The sequence below is a fragment of the Bufo bufo genome, chromosome 8, assembly GCF_905171765.1.
Source record: "Bufo bufo chromosome 8, aBufBuf1.1, whole genome shotgun sequence".
In the NCBI taxonomy this organism is placed as follows: Eukaryota; Metazoa; Chordata; class Amphibia; order Anura; family Bufonidae; genus Bufo; species Bufo bufo.
The window spans coordinates 198,739,890-198,758,912 of NC_053396.1; the positions used below are offsets into that span (position 1 = coordinate 198,739,890).

General features: G+C 45.4%; 1 protein-coding gene across 1 annotated transcript in view; it reads right to left on the reverse strand.

The window, feature by feature from the left end:
• Positions 1-226: 226 nt before the first annotated feature.
• The window catches only part of MSH5 (mutS homolog 5), a 78,417-nt gene continuing 59,620 nt past the window's right edge, over positions 227-19,023 (reverse strand). The window contains exons 17-25 of the mRNA XM_040405753.1: positions 16,571-16,658; positions 14,001-14,187; positions 13,781-13,907; positions 13,257-13,406; positions 5,756-5,830; positions 3,378-3,521; positions 2,899-3,036; positions 1,512-1,585; positions 227-593 (exon numbers count right to left, since the gene is read on the reverse strand). Coding sequence (XP_040261687.1) covers positions 485-593; positions 1,512-1,585; positions 2,899-3,036; positions 3,378-3,521; positions 5,756-5,830; positions 13,257-13,406; positions 13,781-13,907; positions 14,001-14,187; positions 16,571-16,658 — 1,092 coding nt within the window. The 3' untranslated portion in view covers positions 227-484. The remainder of the gene's footprint in view (positions 594-1,511; positions 1,586-2,898; positions 3,037-3,377; positions 3,522-5,755; positions 5,831-13,256; positions 13,407-13,780; positions 13,908-14,000; positions 14,188-16,570; positions 16,659-19,023) is intronic.

Sequence of the window (19,023 nt, forward strand, 5' to 3'; positions counted from 1 at the left end):
TGTGGGCTCAGTACTGCCAAGCCCCTGCCCGGAGACAATTCACCCGAGTATCAGGCTGGATGTTGGGATCGTGTGTTTTAGGTAGAGTCTCCATAGCCACACGGCTGGGTGGCACAGCTTTATTGCTACTAGGTAGAGAGCAGAGATGACAGAAAGTTGGCTGCAGTCACATCACGATACAGATGAGCGAAATGATTCTACAGAATCGATCTGTCCAATCAGCAGAGCTGATCGAATCAATTTGTCCAATCAGCAGGGTTTATGCAAATGAAGCAGCCCCGCTGATTGGGTAAACTGATCCTAACAGTCCTGCTGATTGGACCAATCGATCTATCTCAGCCTGCTTTACTAATCAGATTTTTCTAAAAATAAGGAGAACTGGAAAACGGATATAACCATATGCTGCAGGGTACGGCTCGTCACTTGTACACAACAAGGATCCTTACAGAGCCTGAAATCCTATTGCATCAGTCTAATACTCAATTCACCATATCGTGGAGAAGGGTAGGACTTCATCGGACAAGTATTTTTGCAGGTCAGTCTGAGGATCATCAAGGTCTAAACTAAGAAAACTGGAGACCAGCTTCTGACACCTGAAATGAAAGCAACGAAAGCATGCGAGGTGAGCTGGAAGAGCGAGAACGCATGCAGACAAGGTCAGATTATTACATCAATCTGTCTAGTCCCACAGGCATATGGATCCTGAAAAGTGGAGCTTCTTCTGCCAACTTGTACTGTTTGAAAATGGGTTTTGCAAACCAGAAAACTCCTTTAAAAGGGCATCTGTCAGCAGATTTGTACCTATGACACTGGCTGACCTGTTACATGTGCACTTGGCAGCTGAAGACATCTGTGTTGGTCCCATGTTCATATGTGCCCGCATTGCTGAAAAGAATGAGGTTTTAATATATGCAAATGACATTCTAGGAGCAATGGGGGTGTTACCATTACACCTAGAGGCTCTGCAACTGCTGCACCCTCTCCACTTTGATTGCCAGGGCCAAGCATTATGATGTTTACACTGCCTGGCCCTGTAAATTATAGTACAGAGGGCATGGCAGTTGCAGAGAGAGCAGAACCTCTAGGTGTAATGGTAACGCCCCTGTTGCACCTAGAGAATCATTTGCATATATAAAAACATCATTTTTCTCAGCAATGCGGACACATATGAATATGGGACCGACACAGATGTCTTTAGCTGCCAAGCGCACATGTAACAGGTCAGCCAGTGTCATAGGGACAAAACCGGTATGGCGTGTGCTGGCCAAATACATAGGATAACTGTTAGCTTATAATAATTGATCCTTGTTATAAGAAGTGCTTAATACTGAGATCCCGGGATGCTCCTGTGCCTCTCCTGAAAGGGGAAGCGTTACAATAAAAGTTGTTCTGGCCCCTCTTCACCAGCGACATTCTTCACCAGGGTGTTACAGATGCCGATCCCACATCACATGTGAACTGTATACATAATCATGCTCTGTTGGTTAAAGATACATTGATATTTCCCTTACTTGTCCATTTTCTCTTGCTTAGCTGCTTGATCAAGGCATTGGATGGCGTGTCCTCTCCGAAACAGCTCTGAAACCTTAGGTTCAAAAGTGAGAATGTAATGAGACTTTTACATAAACTTATAGATTGAAGAACAAATTGATTTATGATAGCTCCATCACGGCTCCTGTGCAGAAGACATGACACCGGTCTGAACAAAGCCTTGCAGGTTCTCTAGTAGTGCGACACTAAAATGAAACGTGCATCATTTCCTATTTGAAGGGCTAAATATATGGTGGCTCTCTCCTCCTCCATGATATGGACGTCTTAGCTAGGACTCCCACCTACCGGATATGTATGGACACCCCTTTAAAAATTATTTACGCATTATATCTGACGCTACTAATTGTCGGTGTTTACTGCCTACTTAATGGAATGGACCTGACCTGCAGTATTGAAGTGAAGAGGCTGTGGCTGAAGCCTCTTCATTCAGTGGTCGGACGCCCACTAATCACATATTGATGGCCCATCCTAAAGGTGTACCATCAATGTAAACTTACCTTGAGTGATTTTACTGGGGGTTATCCATATTGATGGCCTATCCTCAGTAACTGAATCAAGCTGGTGGGAGTCTGACCCCCGGCACCCCTACCGATCAGCTGTTTGATGGGGATGGGACTCTTGCACAGCTGTTGTTGCCTCTTCATTGTAAACCAAGCACAGTGTCATACATTGTATAGTGGCTGTACTCGGTATTGTGGCTCAGTTCCTTTGACTCGCATGGGACTGAACTGCAGAAAGGCAATGTGACTGTAGAGCATGACGCCATGGGCCTAGTAAGAGCCTGAAGCACTCACATAAGCTCCAGGGGCGGATTGGCCATAGACCCTACAGGGAAATTTCCCGGTGGGCCGATGCCCAGGGGGCCAACCAAGATCTCCTGATGGCCCAGGCTAGGTACATAATTATCTGAAGCTCAACGGTCGCAGTTGCCCTCCTGAACTCAACTGTATTACCATCCTTAGGACGGCGATACATTTAAATATTGAGGAGATGGCGGCGGTATTTTGTGCTGCACTTTGGTATCTGGTTCTGCTGGGGCGGTACTTTGTGCTGCACAATGGTACTGCAGCCCCTGTCTACTTCTATTGTCCCTGCCTACTTATGTTAGTCCTGCCTACTTATGTTGCCCTGTCTTCTATCAATTTTGTCCCACCTAACGCGGGACCACTTTTAGTTTTTTTCCAGGGCCACTTTAATTTCCCAATCCGCCCCTGATAAGCGCTGTTAACTCTTTCAATTGCTGATCGCCGAAGGGGTTGTGAGCTGAACTATTGGTGACCCATCCTTAGAATAGGTCATCAATATCTAAATCCCAGACCACACCTTTAAGAACAGTTAGTACTTTACCTCTACTCCTCTCTTGATGATTTCTTCTGGCATACCAGCCATTGATGCCACCCTGGCTGCCTGGCTCACTTCAGAAACGCCATCTTTAAGCTGGTAGAAAAAGATGAGTTCCTCCCCATCCAGACACCACTCAAACGTCTGTAGAGAATACAGGGAGACTATCGAAACTAGGCCAAAGCAAACGACAAGGAGCTAAGCACGGCAATCAGTTGGGTCTCAGCTCTCGTTTTGTTCCGAGACACTTTTAGAAATAAAAGACGCAATCTTTTTTCCTTTACATCAGTTCTTATAGATCTTCTCCAGTGTGTGTAAGTGAATGTGGTTAAAGTTACTAGGTCCACTACATCCAAAACACCCACAGTGCAGGGGCCACCCATCCTATATGCGATAGGGGTCAAGTGAGGTCTGGGTCAGGAGCTAAGATCGTAACCACCAAGATCTTCCTGCTACCTGCAGTATTAATGAATGGCGTGTCTTACCTGATAATGCACTATGGGACTTTCTGGGAGTATTTTCAGCTGAATCAGACTGTGGAAGTTAGTAGAAAGTAATATATGGGGACAGGAAGAGTCCTGCTTTATCCAGTGTCTGAGAGTGGCAGCTAAAAGGGAAAGGCCGTCCACCTGGAGAGACATACATAGATCTTCTATCATAAGTAACATCTGCCTGCTTTATCTATCTACAGTGGCATGCCAAAGTTTGAGCATCCCTGGTCAAAATTACTGTTACTATGAGCTGTTAAGGGGGTTATCCCATAAGTAATGTAAAATAATTATATAGTACATGACATTCTCTTTCTAACAAAGCTAGAACCAGCCCTGGACCTCACATGGATCCAGAGATCTCCCCATTCACTGCTCTGCTAGATTTATATCAAGCTGACAGCTCAAGGGGAGTGTCTTTTCTACTGCAGCTCAGGGGGCGTGTCCATTCTCTTCCTATCACAGCTCAGGGGGCATGTCCATGTTCTCCCTATCACAGCTCAGGAGGCGTGTCCATGCTCTCTCTATCACAGCTCAGGAGACAGTTGAAGGATGAAACTGAGCATGTGCGGCCTTCTCAGTGAGCAGAACAGAGAACTAAGGAAAAAAACTAACAGCGCAGATACATTTTATTGAATAACTCAGTGGATATGTTAAATTTTTAATTACATGAAATTTCAAAAGTATTCAGATCCAGGTGCTGGTTTGAAAACTGTTTTTCCTGGGACAACCCCTTTAAGCAAGTTAAAGAGGAAATGATCTCCAAAAGGCATAAAGTTAAAGATGAAACACACTTTTCAACATTTTCAGCAATATATCTGTGAACTATTTTGGTTTTGTACAATTTTACAGTGAAAAATAGAAAGTATGTGAACCCAAAGAGATTTCAGCGCTCAGATAAACGTGGTCTCAGACCTCAAATAGCCGTTTGGGTCAAGATTTGATCACAATCAGGAAAGGCCAGGTGATGCACAATCCAAATCTTTATAAGTATCCACACTCCTCTAACCATTTCCCAAAAATTCAGAAGTTTGCAAAAGAACATCTATACAAGCCTGGTGCATTTTGGAAACAAGTCCCGTGGACCAATGAGGTTCAAATAGAACTCTTTGACCACAATGAGCAAAGGTTTGTTTGGAGAAAATAAGGGAACAGAATTTTATGAAAAGAACACCTCTCCAACCATTAAAGGGGTTGTCCGGGGTCAGAGCTGAACCCGGACATACCCATAATTTCACCCAGGCAGCCCCCCCGATCAGGGGCGTAGCTAAAGCTCATGGGCCCTGGTGCAAGAGTTCAGCTTGGGCCCCCGTCCCTCAGTGCTTGTTGGCAAGGGGCAGGGGAGCACAAATCCTTCCTGCTGCCTGAGGCAAACATTGAAAGGGCACCCCCTCATGCCAAATTCTTAACCTAACCCCTTCCCTCCAGCCAGAGGTGTAAATTGACCAGTATGCACTTTCTATAATGCCAGTGTCTTATGTGGCACAAGGGTCTTTGGGCCCCTCAGGCTCCTGGGCCCGGTAGCGACTGCTACCTCTGAAACCCCTATAGCTACGCCCCTGCCCCCGATCTTAGCAGCGGAGTATTTCATGCTCCGATGCTCTCCCTTGCCCTGTGCTGGATCGCGCAGGGCAAAGGCTCTTTTATTTACAACAACACAATGCCGGGCGGAGGCTTCCGCCCAGCAGTGTGTTCGGTGACGTCACTGGCTCTGATGGGCGGGCTTTAGCGCTGCCCAAGCTGTTTTACAGGCTAGGGCAGCGCTAAAGCCCACCCATCAGTGCCGGTGACGTCACGGGCTCACTGCTGGGCGGAAGCCTCCGCCTGGCAGCCCCATGGAGAGCCCGGTTCGTCACTGGAACTCCAGAAAATGCCTTTGCCCTGCGCGATTTAGCGCAGGGTAAAGGAGAGCATCGGAGCATGAACTGCTCTGATGCTCAAGTCAGAGGGGCTGCCTGGGTGAAAATGGGGATATGTCCGGGTTCAGTTCTGAACCTGGACAACCTCTTTAAGCATAGGGGTGGATTAATCCTGCTTTGGGGTTGTGTTGCAGCCAATGGCATGGGGAACATTTCCCGGGTAGAGGAAAGAATGGATTCAATGAAATTCCAGCAAATTCTGGAAGAAAACATAACACCAACTGTAAAAAAAAAGCTGAAGTTGAATAGAGAACGACTTCTACACATGAATAATGATCCTAAATACTACTCAAAATCCACAATAAGATTAAAAATTAAAAATCTGTGAATAGACCTCAAAAGAGCAGTGTCTACACTACTGGAAAATGAAAAAAGGATATCTATCTATCTATCTATCTATGCACTTAATTGTCAGTTCACTATGCAAGAATAGGGAATATCAGTGACATTTCTTACCGTATTGGTCCCTTTTCCAAATTCATCTATTAAAATAAGTGAACTTCTAGTGGCATTGTTCACTGCTCTTGCCACCTAAATAAAGTAAATGGTTGTAATAACATTAAATTAATGGAAGTTAATGGAAATGCCAACTTTTCCAGCATATTTTTTATAGCGACTAGGGATGAGTTAATCGACTTCGGATGAAACATCTAAAGTCTATTCACATAAAACTCCATTTCAATACTGTACGGAGCGCGCACTCCGTACAGTATTAGAATGTATTGGCTCCGATAAACCGAAGTTATTACTTTGCGAAGTCTCCTGAGACTTCGGGTAATAACTTAAAAAAATTATTTCTACTGTTAAAAACCTTTTTCCCGAACTCTGGTTCAGTTCCAAGGTACCACTTGGAACCGAAACGGAGTTCTGAAAAAGGGTTTTGCGGTTTTGCGGATGCTTGCGATTTTCACGCAACCCCATTCATTTCTATGGGGCTTGCGTTACGTGAAAAACGCACAAAGGCCCCTTTCACACAGGCGAGTATTCCGCGCGGATGCGATGCGTGAGTTGAGCGCATTGCACCCGCACTGAATCATCTGAGCTCAAAACATTCTAAAACTGTACGGAGCGCTCGCTTTTTTTACTTTTAGATTGTTTATGTTTATTATCAATTCATAATAAATGCTATAATGAAAGTTCCATGTGACCCCCCATGTTAGAGTGCCTGCTCTCTCTATTACAGTATTCAAAGTTTTATGCGAATCGGCTTCGGATGTTTCATCCAAAGTTGATTCACTCATCCCTAATAGCGACAATGCATCTAAAATAAAAAAGTTGCTTGTTTAGTAATATTTTATGTATGTAGCTCCTATGCAGACCTATGTGCAGCCATACTGCAGGGATCAGACTACGCAGGGTTTGTTTGCAGTCTGTAACCATGGATACACATAGACCTGCAAAGGAGCTGTAGAAACAAAATGATAAGTTTTGATGCAGTTTTCTGCATGCAGCACAGATTTCCGGGTTTATGTGATATTTTGTCCATGCGAGTTCTTTTATATAGGAAAAACAATTCTTTATTAATATACGCCCTTCATATAAACGCGTGTGTGAACTTTTTCATTCTTTGAAAACAGGTAAAGGCTGTACTCGCCTCATAGAACATGTATGTGAACACAAGGGTGATTGACAATGCCTGCGGTTTGCAGGTCTTCAAAGAATTCACCCACCAGTGAACGGCTCTGAGTGTTACTACAGGCTGAAGCTAGATGGATAGTGAGAACGAGAGCTTTAGGACCCTGTGGACTGATGGACAGAAATGATCTATCTTCCTTTCTCTGATTAGGTTTGTTTTTACTATGGGTCATTTTTGCAATATGACTGTAATTATTCTCTTTTTTTAGAAAACGTTTGGTTAATATCAGTGTGAATGTATAACACAAGTAGCGATATAATACACCTGTGAATCAGGCGGTGTGAGATTCAAAAGGATGTGCTTACGGCCATCCCACTTAGGCCTCGAGAAAACGGCGCACGATGCGAAACGGCCGTAGGCCGAGGATTTGTGCTACATCGTTACCTCCCTGTATCGTGCACTTCAATTAAAAAAGGATACTTGGCAAGTCGGGTGAGTGCCGTGGATATGTTTCTTCACTCTGAAGAAAAGTGCCACGAAAAATATTTGGATTAGTGTCGGTAGATTCAGAGTCGTCCAACTTTGGACGAATCCGAATGTTTGTGATTCTTTCACTAAGCAGTAAGGCCCCTTTCACACGGGCGAGATTTCCACGCGGGTGCAATGCATGAGTTGAACGCATTGCACCCGCACTGAATCCGGACCTATTCACTTCTATGGGGCTGTTCACATGAGCGGTGATTTTCACGCATCACTTGTGCATGCTCCTCTTTGTGCGTTTTTCACGTAACGCAGGCCCCATAGAAATGAATGGGGTTGCGTGAAAATCGCAAGCATCCGCAAGCAAGTGCGGATGCGGTGCGTTTTTCACGCACGGTTGCTAAGTGACGATCGGGATGGGGACCCGATCATTATTATTTCCCCTTATAACATGGTTATGAGGGAAAATAATAGCATTCTGAATACAGAATGCATAGTAAACTAGAGCTGGAGGGGTTAAAAAAAATAAAAATAATTTAACTCTCCTTAATCCACTTGATCGCGCAGCCTGGCTTCTCTTCTGTCTTCATCTTTGCTGTGCACAGGAAAAGGACCTGTGGTGACGTCACTGCGGTCATCACATGGTCCGTCACATGTGACGGACCATGTGATGACCGCAGTGACGTCATCAAAGGTCCTATTCTTCACAAAAGAAGCCCTATTGTACTATGCAGTCTGTATTCAGAATGCTATTATTTTCCCTTATAACCATGTTATAGGGGGAAATAATACAATCTACGCTACAACTAACCCAAACCTGAACTTCTGTGAAGAAGTTCGGGTCTGAGTACCACAGTCGGCTTTTATCACGCGCGTGCAAAACGCATTACACCCGCGTGATAAAAACTGAACATCGTAACGCAATCGCAGTCAAAACTGACTGCATCTGCGTACTACTCGCGTGGGTTTGCCGCAATGCACCAGGACGCATCCGGACCTAATCCAGACACACTCGTCTGCAAGGGGCCTAAGAGTTCCCGATCACCGTACCTGTATAAGGCTACTTTCACACTAGAGTTCGGGGCTCCGCTTGTGAGCTCCATTTGAAGGGGCTCACAAGCGGCCGCGAACGCATCCGTACTGCCCTAATGCATTCTGAGTGGACGCGGATCCGCTCAGAATGCATCAGTCTGGCAGCGACACCTGAACGCAAGCGGATCCGTCCAGACTTACAATGGAAGTCAATGGGGACGGATCCGTTTGAAGATGACACTATATGGCTCAATCTTCAAACGGATCCGTCCCCCATTGACTTTTAATGTAAAGTCTGGACGGATCCGTCTGAAGCTACTTTCACACTTAGAATTTTTTCTAAGTTATAATGCAGACGGATCCGTTCTGAACGGATACAAACGTCTGCATTATATGAGCGGGTCCGTCTGAACAGACATCAGACGGACCCGCTCCGAACGGTAGTGTGAAAGTAGCCTTACACAGTATGGGCTCCTCCTGTGGCCACATGAATGTGAGTCTCGCAAATGCGCCATCTCTGTAACTAACTGTATTACACAACGAATACAAACCTAGATTCATTATGGATTGCAGTACAACCAACGACTCTGGGTTCATATACGTTGTGCAATACACTTCGGCATGCGCCGCCACTCACAGTAATGGTACATACTCGAGACTCATATAGGCTCGGGTTACTAGCGGCCATCTTCATGTGGCCACAGCGGAACTTATGTAACGCCCCAGAGTGGCATTACCACCTTTGCACCCCACTACTGTCTTTATTGGTTAACCTCATGTCATCATGTGTATTTATTTCAGGTTTAAACACTGTGCATTTCTATGTTTATAACTGTTATGTTAACGTGTGATATACCTGGTTCACCAGTAGGTGGCAGCAAACATGGCAGAGATACAGTTAGAGAGAATGAAACCCTTCTTTCCATTCTATCTCTCCCTCTAAGGAGGGGAGGGGGCTAGTTAGTTAGAAGTCAGTCTAACTCACCCCCAGCTAGGGGAAGGGTGTGCAGCAGGTGCATGTCCCTGCTGGACGTGCCCCAGCCAAGCAAAGCGAGCCAGCTAGAGCACCTTCAGCTCTGCTGGATATAGAGGCCACAGCTTGGAGCCTCAGAAGCCAGGAGGAGTTTTTCCTGGAGAAAACTAGAGACAGACCAGACTACAAAGTGAAGTACAGCATAAAGAAGAAGCCGAGTTCTATAGCCAGCCTGTCAGTACAGCAGAGCCAGAGAGGAACAGATGTAGCAGAGAGGAGTTTGCCTGCCACAGTTTTAATGCTAAAGCCTGCTGGGATCAAAACAAAGTTTGAAGATTGTTTCCGATGAACGTTTACTAAAAGCCAACACCTGGGGTCCAGTCGTATACAGGTAGGAGCACCGTGACACATGCACAAAACATTAAGGGACATTATAGGCCACCCTATACCACTCGGCCATTCCTACATCTGGGTAACAACACCATTTCTTAAAGGCACTCTGTCCCGTTGTTGCTTCATTGCAACTGGCGTCACAAAACACTTATCTCATCTTAAAGGGACCCCTTGTGGACCGCATTGTTGCACTTATACTGTATAATTCCGATTCAGCGATCGGGAACTCACGCTGATTACTGAAAGAATCACAAAGATTCACATTTGTCCAAAGCAGGACGAATCCAAATCTACCAATCTAAGGCCCCCTGCACACGATCAGGATTGCGTGCGGATTTTGCGCGCGGATTTGCGTGCAGAAAATCCGCACCGTAGGTCATGTACATTGTATTCTATGAGAATTTGAAATTCTCAATGCACACGATGCAGATTTTTTCCGCGCGGATTTTGACCTGCGGTGCGGATTTTAAAATCCGCGACATGTCAATTAATTTTTTTTTTCCTGACCGGATTTTCTTCATTCACTTAGTGAAATCCGCATGCGGAAAATCCGCACCGAATCCGCACCAAATCCGCACGCAAATCCGTATGCAAATCCGCACCAATTAATGCGGATTGACCGCACAGATTTGCCTGCGAACACCTGCGGATTTCAGTGCGGATTCTCCGCACATGAATCCTGAACGTGTGCATGTACCCTAACTCATTTGGATGTAGTGTCTTTTTTTCAAAAGCCCAATAAAATGTAGTGAAAAATGTCTCAAGCTGCTTTATGTGAATATGACTTAGGCCTCATGCAAGCCGCGTGTGCCTTCCGCAATTTGCAGAACGGGCGGCCCATTGTAGAAATGCCTATTCTTGTCCGCAAAACGGACAAGAATAGGACATGCTATATTTTTTTGGTGGGGCTACGGAACGGAGCAACGGATGCGGACAGCACACAGAGTGCTGTCTGCATTTTTTGTGGCCCCTTTGAAGTGAATGGGTCCGCACCCGAGCGGCTCGGATGTGGACCCGAAACAACGGTCGTGTGCATGAGGCCTTAAAGGGGTATTCCCATCTCAGACAATGGGGGCATATCGCTAGGATATGTCCCCATTGTCTGATAGGTGTGGTTCCCAGAGTTGGGACCCACACCTATCTCTTAAACGAAGCCTAACACGAGGCCGGCAAAGTGGTGGCCAGCGGTGCCGGGTCCGGCCACCACCAAGCCTTCCTATTGGCCCAGAATCCCCATAGAAATAAATAGGAGCACACTGTGCTTGCGTGGCCACCACTCCTATTCATTTCTATGGGGACGAGGGAATTTTAAGTGGCCCCATAGAAAAGTAATGGTGGGCAGCCGCGCATGCACGGTGCGCCCTCTGGGGCTTTGCCAGCTCTGTTTACAATACAGGTGGGGGTCCCAGAGGTGGGACCCGCACCTATTAGGCAATAGAGGCATATTCTAGAGATATGCCCCCATTGTCTGAAATGACACAACCCCTTTAAAAGGGTTTTCGGTAATTAAGATTTTTTAGCCAGTGCCTGCTGTCTGCCCCGTGTAACAGAAGATTCATACTTACCTGGTCCACGCCATTCGGGTCCTCCAGGCTACCTTTGTTGTGTCCATCTTCCGGTCTTCGCACGGTTTTCTTTCGGTGGTGCATGGGCTTTGGCGTGACATGCTGCTTGTGCCTACATCACCGCTAACACTACAGGGAGTGCAGAATTATTAGGCAAGTTGTATTTTTGAGGATTAATTTTATTATTGAACAACAACCATGTTCTCAATGAACCCAAAAAACTCATTAATATCAAAGCTGAATATTTTTGGAAGTAGTTTTTAGTTTGTTTTTAGTTTTAGCTATTTTAGGGGGATATCTGTGTGTGCAGGTGACTATTACTGCGCATAATTATTAGGCAACTTAACAAAAAACAAATATATACCCATTTCAATTATTTATTTTTACCAGTGAAACCAATATAACATCTCAACATTCACAAATATACATTTCTGACATTCAAAAACAAAACAAAAACAAATCAGTGACCAATATAGCCACCTTTCTTTGCAAGGACACTCAAAAGCCTGCCATCCATGGATTCTGTCAGTGTTTTGATCTGTTCACCATCAACATTGCGTGCAGCAGCAACCACAGCCTCCCAGACACTGTTCAGAGAGGTGTACTGTTTTCCCTCCTTGTAAATCTCACATTTGATGATGGACCACAGGTTCTCAATGGGGTTCAGATCAGGTGAACAAGGAGGCCATGTCATTAGATTTTCTTCTTTTATACCCTTTCTTGCCAGCCACGCTGTGGAGTACTTGGACGCGTGTGATGGAGCATTGTCCTGCATGAAAATCATGTTTTTCTTGAAGGATGCAGACTTCTTCCTGTACCACTGCTTGAAGAAGGTGTCTTCCAGAAACTGGCAGTAGGACTGGGAGTTGAGCTTGACTCCATCCTCAACCCGAAAAGGCCCCACAAGCTCATCTTTGATGATGCCAGCCCAAACCAGTACTCCACCTCCACCTTGCTGGCGTCTGAGTCGGACTGGAGCTCTCTGCCCTTTACCAATCCAGCCACGGGCCCATCCATCTGGCCCATCAAGACTCACTCTCATTTCATCAGTCCATAAAACCTTAGAAAAATCAGTCTTGAGATATTTCTTGGCCCAGTCTTGACGTTTCAGCTTGTGTGTCTTGTTCAGTGGTGGTCGTCTTTCAGCCTTTCTTACCTTGGCCATGTCTCTGAGTATTGCACACCTTGTGCTTTTGGGCACTCCAGTGATGTTGCAGCTCTGAAATATGGCCAAACTGGTGGCAAGTGGCATCTTGGCAGCTGCACGCTTGACTTTTCTCAGTTCATGGGCAGTTATTTTGCGCCTTGGTTTTTCCACAGGCTTCTTGCGACCCTGTTGACTATTTTGAATGAAACACTTGATTGTTCGATGATCACGCTTCAGAAGCTTTGCAATTTTAAGAGTGCTGCATCCCTCTGCAAGATATCTCACTATTTTTGACTTTTCGGAGCCTGTCAAGTGCTTCTTTTGACCCATTTTGCCAAAGGAAAGGAAGTTACCTAATAATTATGCACACCTAATATAGGGTGTTGATGTCATTAGACCACACCCCTTCTCATTACAGAGATGCACATCACCTAATATGCTTAATTGGTAGTAGGCTTTCGAGCCTATACAGCTTGGAGTAAGACAACATGCATAAAGAGGATGATGTGGTCAAAATACTCATTTGCCTAATAATTCTGCACGCAGTGTAGTCATTGGCTGGAGCAGTGCATGTGACCATGCCCATGCACCGCCAGATGAGAGTCAGAGCAGAGGCAGCGTGGAGGACCAGAGCGGCGTGTAGCAGGAGAGCAGGAATTTTCTATTTCAGGGGGGCGACTGCGGGCACATGCTACAAAAGCTTAATTACTGAAAACCATTTTAAATAATTGAATATTAAAAATTAGCAACATTTTAAGCTGAAAATGAAAAGAAAAATTAAACCTACAAACCTGGTTTAAGTCAATCATGAAAGTGGACAAGCCGAGAGACACAGATTCACGTGTCTGTAAACGAGTAAAGATTCCATCGACGGGGCCGATTTCAGCATAAGAGGCAGGGACATAACTTCCAATCATAGCCATGAAGACAATGAGACCCACCTGGGATTAAAAGTAGACAGTCAGTCAGGGCTGTGCAACTGCATGGGGCCCGAGGGGGCCCTGAACTGCTACCGGCAGCCAACACTAGGGGGAGCTCACTGCAGATGGATTTATTCAGCCCCCTTTCAGCTCTATACTAGTTGTATAAATCCATGTGCAGTTAGCTCCCCCTAGTGGTCGCTGCCTACAAGAAAATTTCTATCATTTTTCAAAGTTGGTAAAAAAAGCTCACCTATACCGATATATATTGAAATTAATAAAACATCCCTGTCTGTTCTTAGCATACATTTCTATAGAGTTCTGTACCTCTAGTCTGCATGTACATTTAATGTACGGTATATGTTCTGTTATGTCTTCTGACATTTTCGCAGTACCTGTTTCAGATATACACTCTTCCCACATGAGTTGGGTCCTGTCAAAATTTTGATCCTCCTCTCTTTTTCTCCAATCATGGTTGGGTTTGGGACAAAAGTTCCGGAGCAAAATACCATAAGGGGGTGTCTGGGAGAGAAAAAGTAGAGTAAAGCAAAGACTCTATGGCGATGGTACATATTAGCGTGAGACATGGTGGACCCCCCCCCCCCACCTCCTCACCTGCCCTCCTTTATATTAATGATGCTGTTTGACGTGTAACAAGGACGGACGTATCCGTACTCCCGAGCAGAGACAACCATGGCGAGAAGAGCATCCAGCTGCCCGATGTAATCAATCACATCTTGTAAAACAGCGGACCTTTCCAGGATCAGTGTCTGCAACTGATGCATGATCATGGTCTCGTGATCTGTGGACGACCCACACATGTTACATACACTCATACATATCTAATGGCTTGTGGCATTACTGATACCCATCTATCACTGCAGTTACATCTTCATTTGTGCACCCAAATCCCGCATTCACAATTCTGCCGGTCATCATTGGAGACAGTCAACAAGCTTGTTGTCAGATGCACACACACCAGCTTAGCTGGGCTCCTATAATGCAGAGGGGTACTTACCTCCCTCTGATTACTGTGCAGTGCCTGGTGTAAAGAGTGCACTTCCCAGGATACAAATCAGGGTCAGTACAGGATAAGTAATGTATGTACACCAGCAGAATAGTGAGTGCAGCTCTGGAGTATAATACAGGATGTAACTCAGGATCAGTACAGGATAAGTAATGTATGTACACAGTGACTGCACCAGCAGAATAGTGAGTGCAGCTCTGGGGTATAATACAGGATGTAACTCAGGATCAGTACAGGATAAGTAATGTAATGTATGTACACAGTGACTCCACCAGCAGAATAGTGAGTGCAGCTCTGGGGTATAATACAGGATGTAACTCAGGATCAGTACAGGATAAGTAATGTATGTACACAGTGACTGCACCAGCAGAATAGTGAGTGCAGCCCTGGGGTATAATACAGGATGTAACTCAGGATCAGTACAGGATAAGTAATGTAATGTATGTACACAGTGACTCCACCAGCAGAATAGTGAGTGCAGCTCTGGGGTATAATACAGGATGTAACTCAGGATCAGTACAGGATAAGTAATGTATGTACACAGTGACTCCACCAGCAGAATAGTGAGTGCAGCTCTGGAGTATAATACAGGATGTAACTCAGGATCAGTACAGGATAAGTAATGTATGTACACCAGCAGAATAGTGAGTGCAGCTCTGGAGTATAATACAGGATGTAACTCAGGATCAGTACAGGATAAGTAATGTAATGTATGTACACAGTGACTGCACCAGCAGAATAGTGAGTGCAGCTCTGGAGTATAATACAGGGTGTAACTCAGGATCAGCACAGGATAAGTAATGTATGTACCAGTGACTCCACCAGCAGAATAGTGAGTGCAGCTCTAGAGTATAATACAGGATGTAACTCAGGATCAGTATAGGATAAGTAATGTATGTACACCAGCAGAATAGTGAGTGCAGCTCTGGAGTATAATACAGGATGTAATTCAGGATCAGTACAGGATAAGTAATGTATGTACACAGTGACTCCACCAGCAGAATAGTGAGTGCAGCTCTGGAGTATAATACAGGATGTAACTCAGGATCAGTACAGGATAAGTAACGTAATGTATGTACACAGTGACTGCACCAGCAGAATAGTGAGTGCAGCTCTGGAGTATAATACAGGATGTAACTCAGGATCAGTACAGGATAAGTAATGTAATGTATGTACACAGTGACTGCACCAGCAGAATAGTGAGTGCAGCTCTGGAGTATAATACAGGATGTAACTCAGGATCAGTACAGGATAAGTAATGTATGTACACAGTGACTCCACCAGCAGAATAGTGAGTGCAGCTCTGGAGTATAATACAGGATGTAATTCAGGATCAGTACAGGATAAGTAATGTATGTACACAGTGACTCCACCAGCAGAATAGTGAGTGCAGCTCTGGAGTATAATACAGGATGTAACTCAGGATCAGTACAGGATAAGTAATGTATTGTATGTACACAGTGACTGCACCAGCAGAATAGTGAGTGCAGCTCTGGAGTATAATACAGGATGTAACTCAGGATCAGTACAGGATAAGTCATGTAATGTATGTACACAGTGACTCCACCAGCAGAACAGTGAGTGCAGCTCTGGAGTATAATACAGGATGTAACTGGGGATCAGCACAGGATAAGTAATGTAATGTATGTACACAGTGACTCCACCAGCAGAATTGTGAGTGCAGCTCTGGAGTATAATACAGGATGTAACTCGGGATCAGCACAGGATAAGTAATGTAATGTATGTACACAGTGACTCCACCAGCAGAATTGTGAGTGCAGCTCTGGAGTACAATATAAGATGTAAGTCAGGATCAAGGTATTTAATGTCATGTGTGTTCAATAGATTATGGGTGTCATTTCCGAACTTATATACGCCAGGTCTGCGACCTTTTCCTGCTCAAAAACGGCGGTCTTAATAAATGACCCCCTATATCTATATGGGAACTATAAAGAGGTGTTACGAGGTGACTATGTACCCTGGTTAGCAATAATAAGTCAGCAGCCGCTGCTTGCCAATAGAGGAGTGTAAGCTGTGGTTTATTTATGGCCTGAGGCCTTCATTTAGGAATACAGTACTGACAGCCTGTTAGACAAACTGACTCCACAATGTCCCAAATATGTGCGACGCCCTTAAAAATGCTGATCAGACGCCTGACCTCTTATATCACAGTGGAGATCCCCCAGAACGCTATCCAGCTCTCTGGTCCGTGCACTTCTGTAATGAAGTCGATCGCCTGACAGAAACTGCTCAGAATAAAAGAAAATACAGAAAAAATAAGATAACTGGCAGATAATTGAGATGTGAATGAAACTTTTTACTCCACCTGTATACCCAAAATCTCCAGGTGCCAGCAGGTCTCATTCTTCTGGTTTTGAAGTCATTTTGTAAATAAAAATGTACTGCATCGCAAATGACTGCAGAATGGTTTAAGATTAACAGCAAAGAAGACATAGAATACCGGAGGAACCAACAGAATAAATGATATATTCACTCTTGACAGCAGAGGGCAGCACAGTAGTGAGAATACCCGCCATCCACTGCATGTATACGATACACAGTGGCACAGATTTACTAACCCTATAGACCAGGGGTGGCCAACCTTACATACACAAAGAGCCAAAAAAAAACAACTTATGACTACCAGGAGCCACAAGCTATACATTTACACACAAGTCACCGCATTTTTCGCCCTACGAGATGCACCTAGGTTTTAACAAAGAAAAATAAGATTAAAAAAAAATATTTTTCATCCGATCTGAGGTCTGCAAAAAAATGTTTTTTCTTATTTTTCATTGGCAGAGAAAAAAAGAAAAAATATATTTTCCATCAGACCTCAGATCAGACTCCTAAATCAGATCCCCAATCCTCATCTGACCTACAATAAGATCCCCAAATCTCATCAAACCTCCAAAACAGACCCCCAATGCTCGGCTCAGACAACACAAATCATACTTCCAGTGTCAGACCCTCAGAGTTCAGATCTACCCCCCATGCTTAGATTTCCCCCCCCCCCCCCCATGCTCAGATCTCCCCCCTTCTCAGATCGGACCCCCATGCTCAGACCTGACCAACCCATGCTCAAACAAGACCCCCATGCTCAGATCTGCCCCCCATGCTCAAATCTGCCCCCTCATGCTCAGATCTTCCCACTCATGCTCAGATCAGACCCCCATGCTCAGATCAGGACCCCCCCCATGCTCAGATCAGGACCCCCCCCCATGCTCAGATCAGGACCCCCCCCCCATGCTCAGATCAGGACCCCCCCCATGCTCAGATCAGGACCCCCCCATGCTCAGATCAGGACCCCCCCCCCATGCTCAGATCAGGACCCCCCCATGCTCAGATCAGGACCCCCCCCATGCTCAGATCAGGACCCCCCCCCCCATGCTCAGATCAGGACCCCCCCATGCTCAGATCAGGACCCCCCCATGCTCAGATCAGACACCCATTTCCCAGATCAGAACCTCAGATGCTAAGATCAGACCCCCATGCTAAGATCAGACCCCCATGCTCAGTTCTATAATAAAAAAAAAATCTCTTCCCTCTCCTGATCATGCACTGGGCTCCTGCTCGGGCACCTACTACTCTGCAGGTCTGACACGCTCTCCACTGTGACCTGATGAGCACAACGTCAGGTCATAGCGCGTATCTCCATTTACTACGTTCTCACACTGTGTGCATCAGGACGTAGTGGAGAGTGAGCTGGAGCTGCAAAGTAGTAACAGTGCCCAATCAGGAAAAGAGATCTGAGCATGGGGTGGAGAGTGAGCCGGCCTGACTGCTTCCCGGCTCTACAGCTAGAGCCGCACTTGAAGAAGCAAAGAGCCACAGGTTGGCCACCCCTGCTATAGACTATGTTAGCTTAGGGTACTTTCACACTTGCGTTAGAGGATGCCGGCAGGCAGTTCTGTTGCCGTAACTGCCTGCCGGATCCGGAAATCCGTATGCAAGCGGATAGCATTTGTTTCCTGATCCAGCTGACAAATGCAGGTGTCATCCGGAAAAACGTATTCGGTATTTTTTTTGTTCGCATTCTCAAAGGTCTGCACATGCGCAGACCGGGAAATCGGATCCGTTTTTCCGGAACACTTGGTACCGGATCCGGCATTAATACATTTCAATAGAAATTAATGCCGGATCCGGCATTACGGCAAGTGTTCCGGAAGAGTGACTGAACTGAAGACATCCTGATGCATACTGAACGGATTGCTTTCCATTCAGAATGCATTAGGATAAAACTGAAGCGTTTTTTTCCGGTATTGAGCCCCTGTGACTGAACTCAATACCGGAAAACTTTAACGCTAGCGTGAAAGTACCCTTAGCAGTGCTGTGTAGACCTGAGGTTTATCACAGGTGCTCAGGTTGGAATTATGTCAATTTGCGCCACTTTCTAGTTGCAGTAAAATGAGTAAATCAGGGACAGTATGTGACGTACGCAGCATAATCATAAATCCTAAAACCAGTAAGGTTTTAGGATTTACACGGGCACCGGCCATGTGTACTCCATGCTGCAGACGACGACCCATTGACTTGAATAGGTCAGCGATCCACAAGATATGACGAAAGATAGGACATGTTCTATCCTTTGCAGAGCGGAAGCGCGAATTG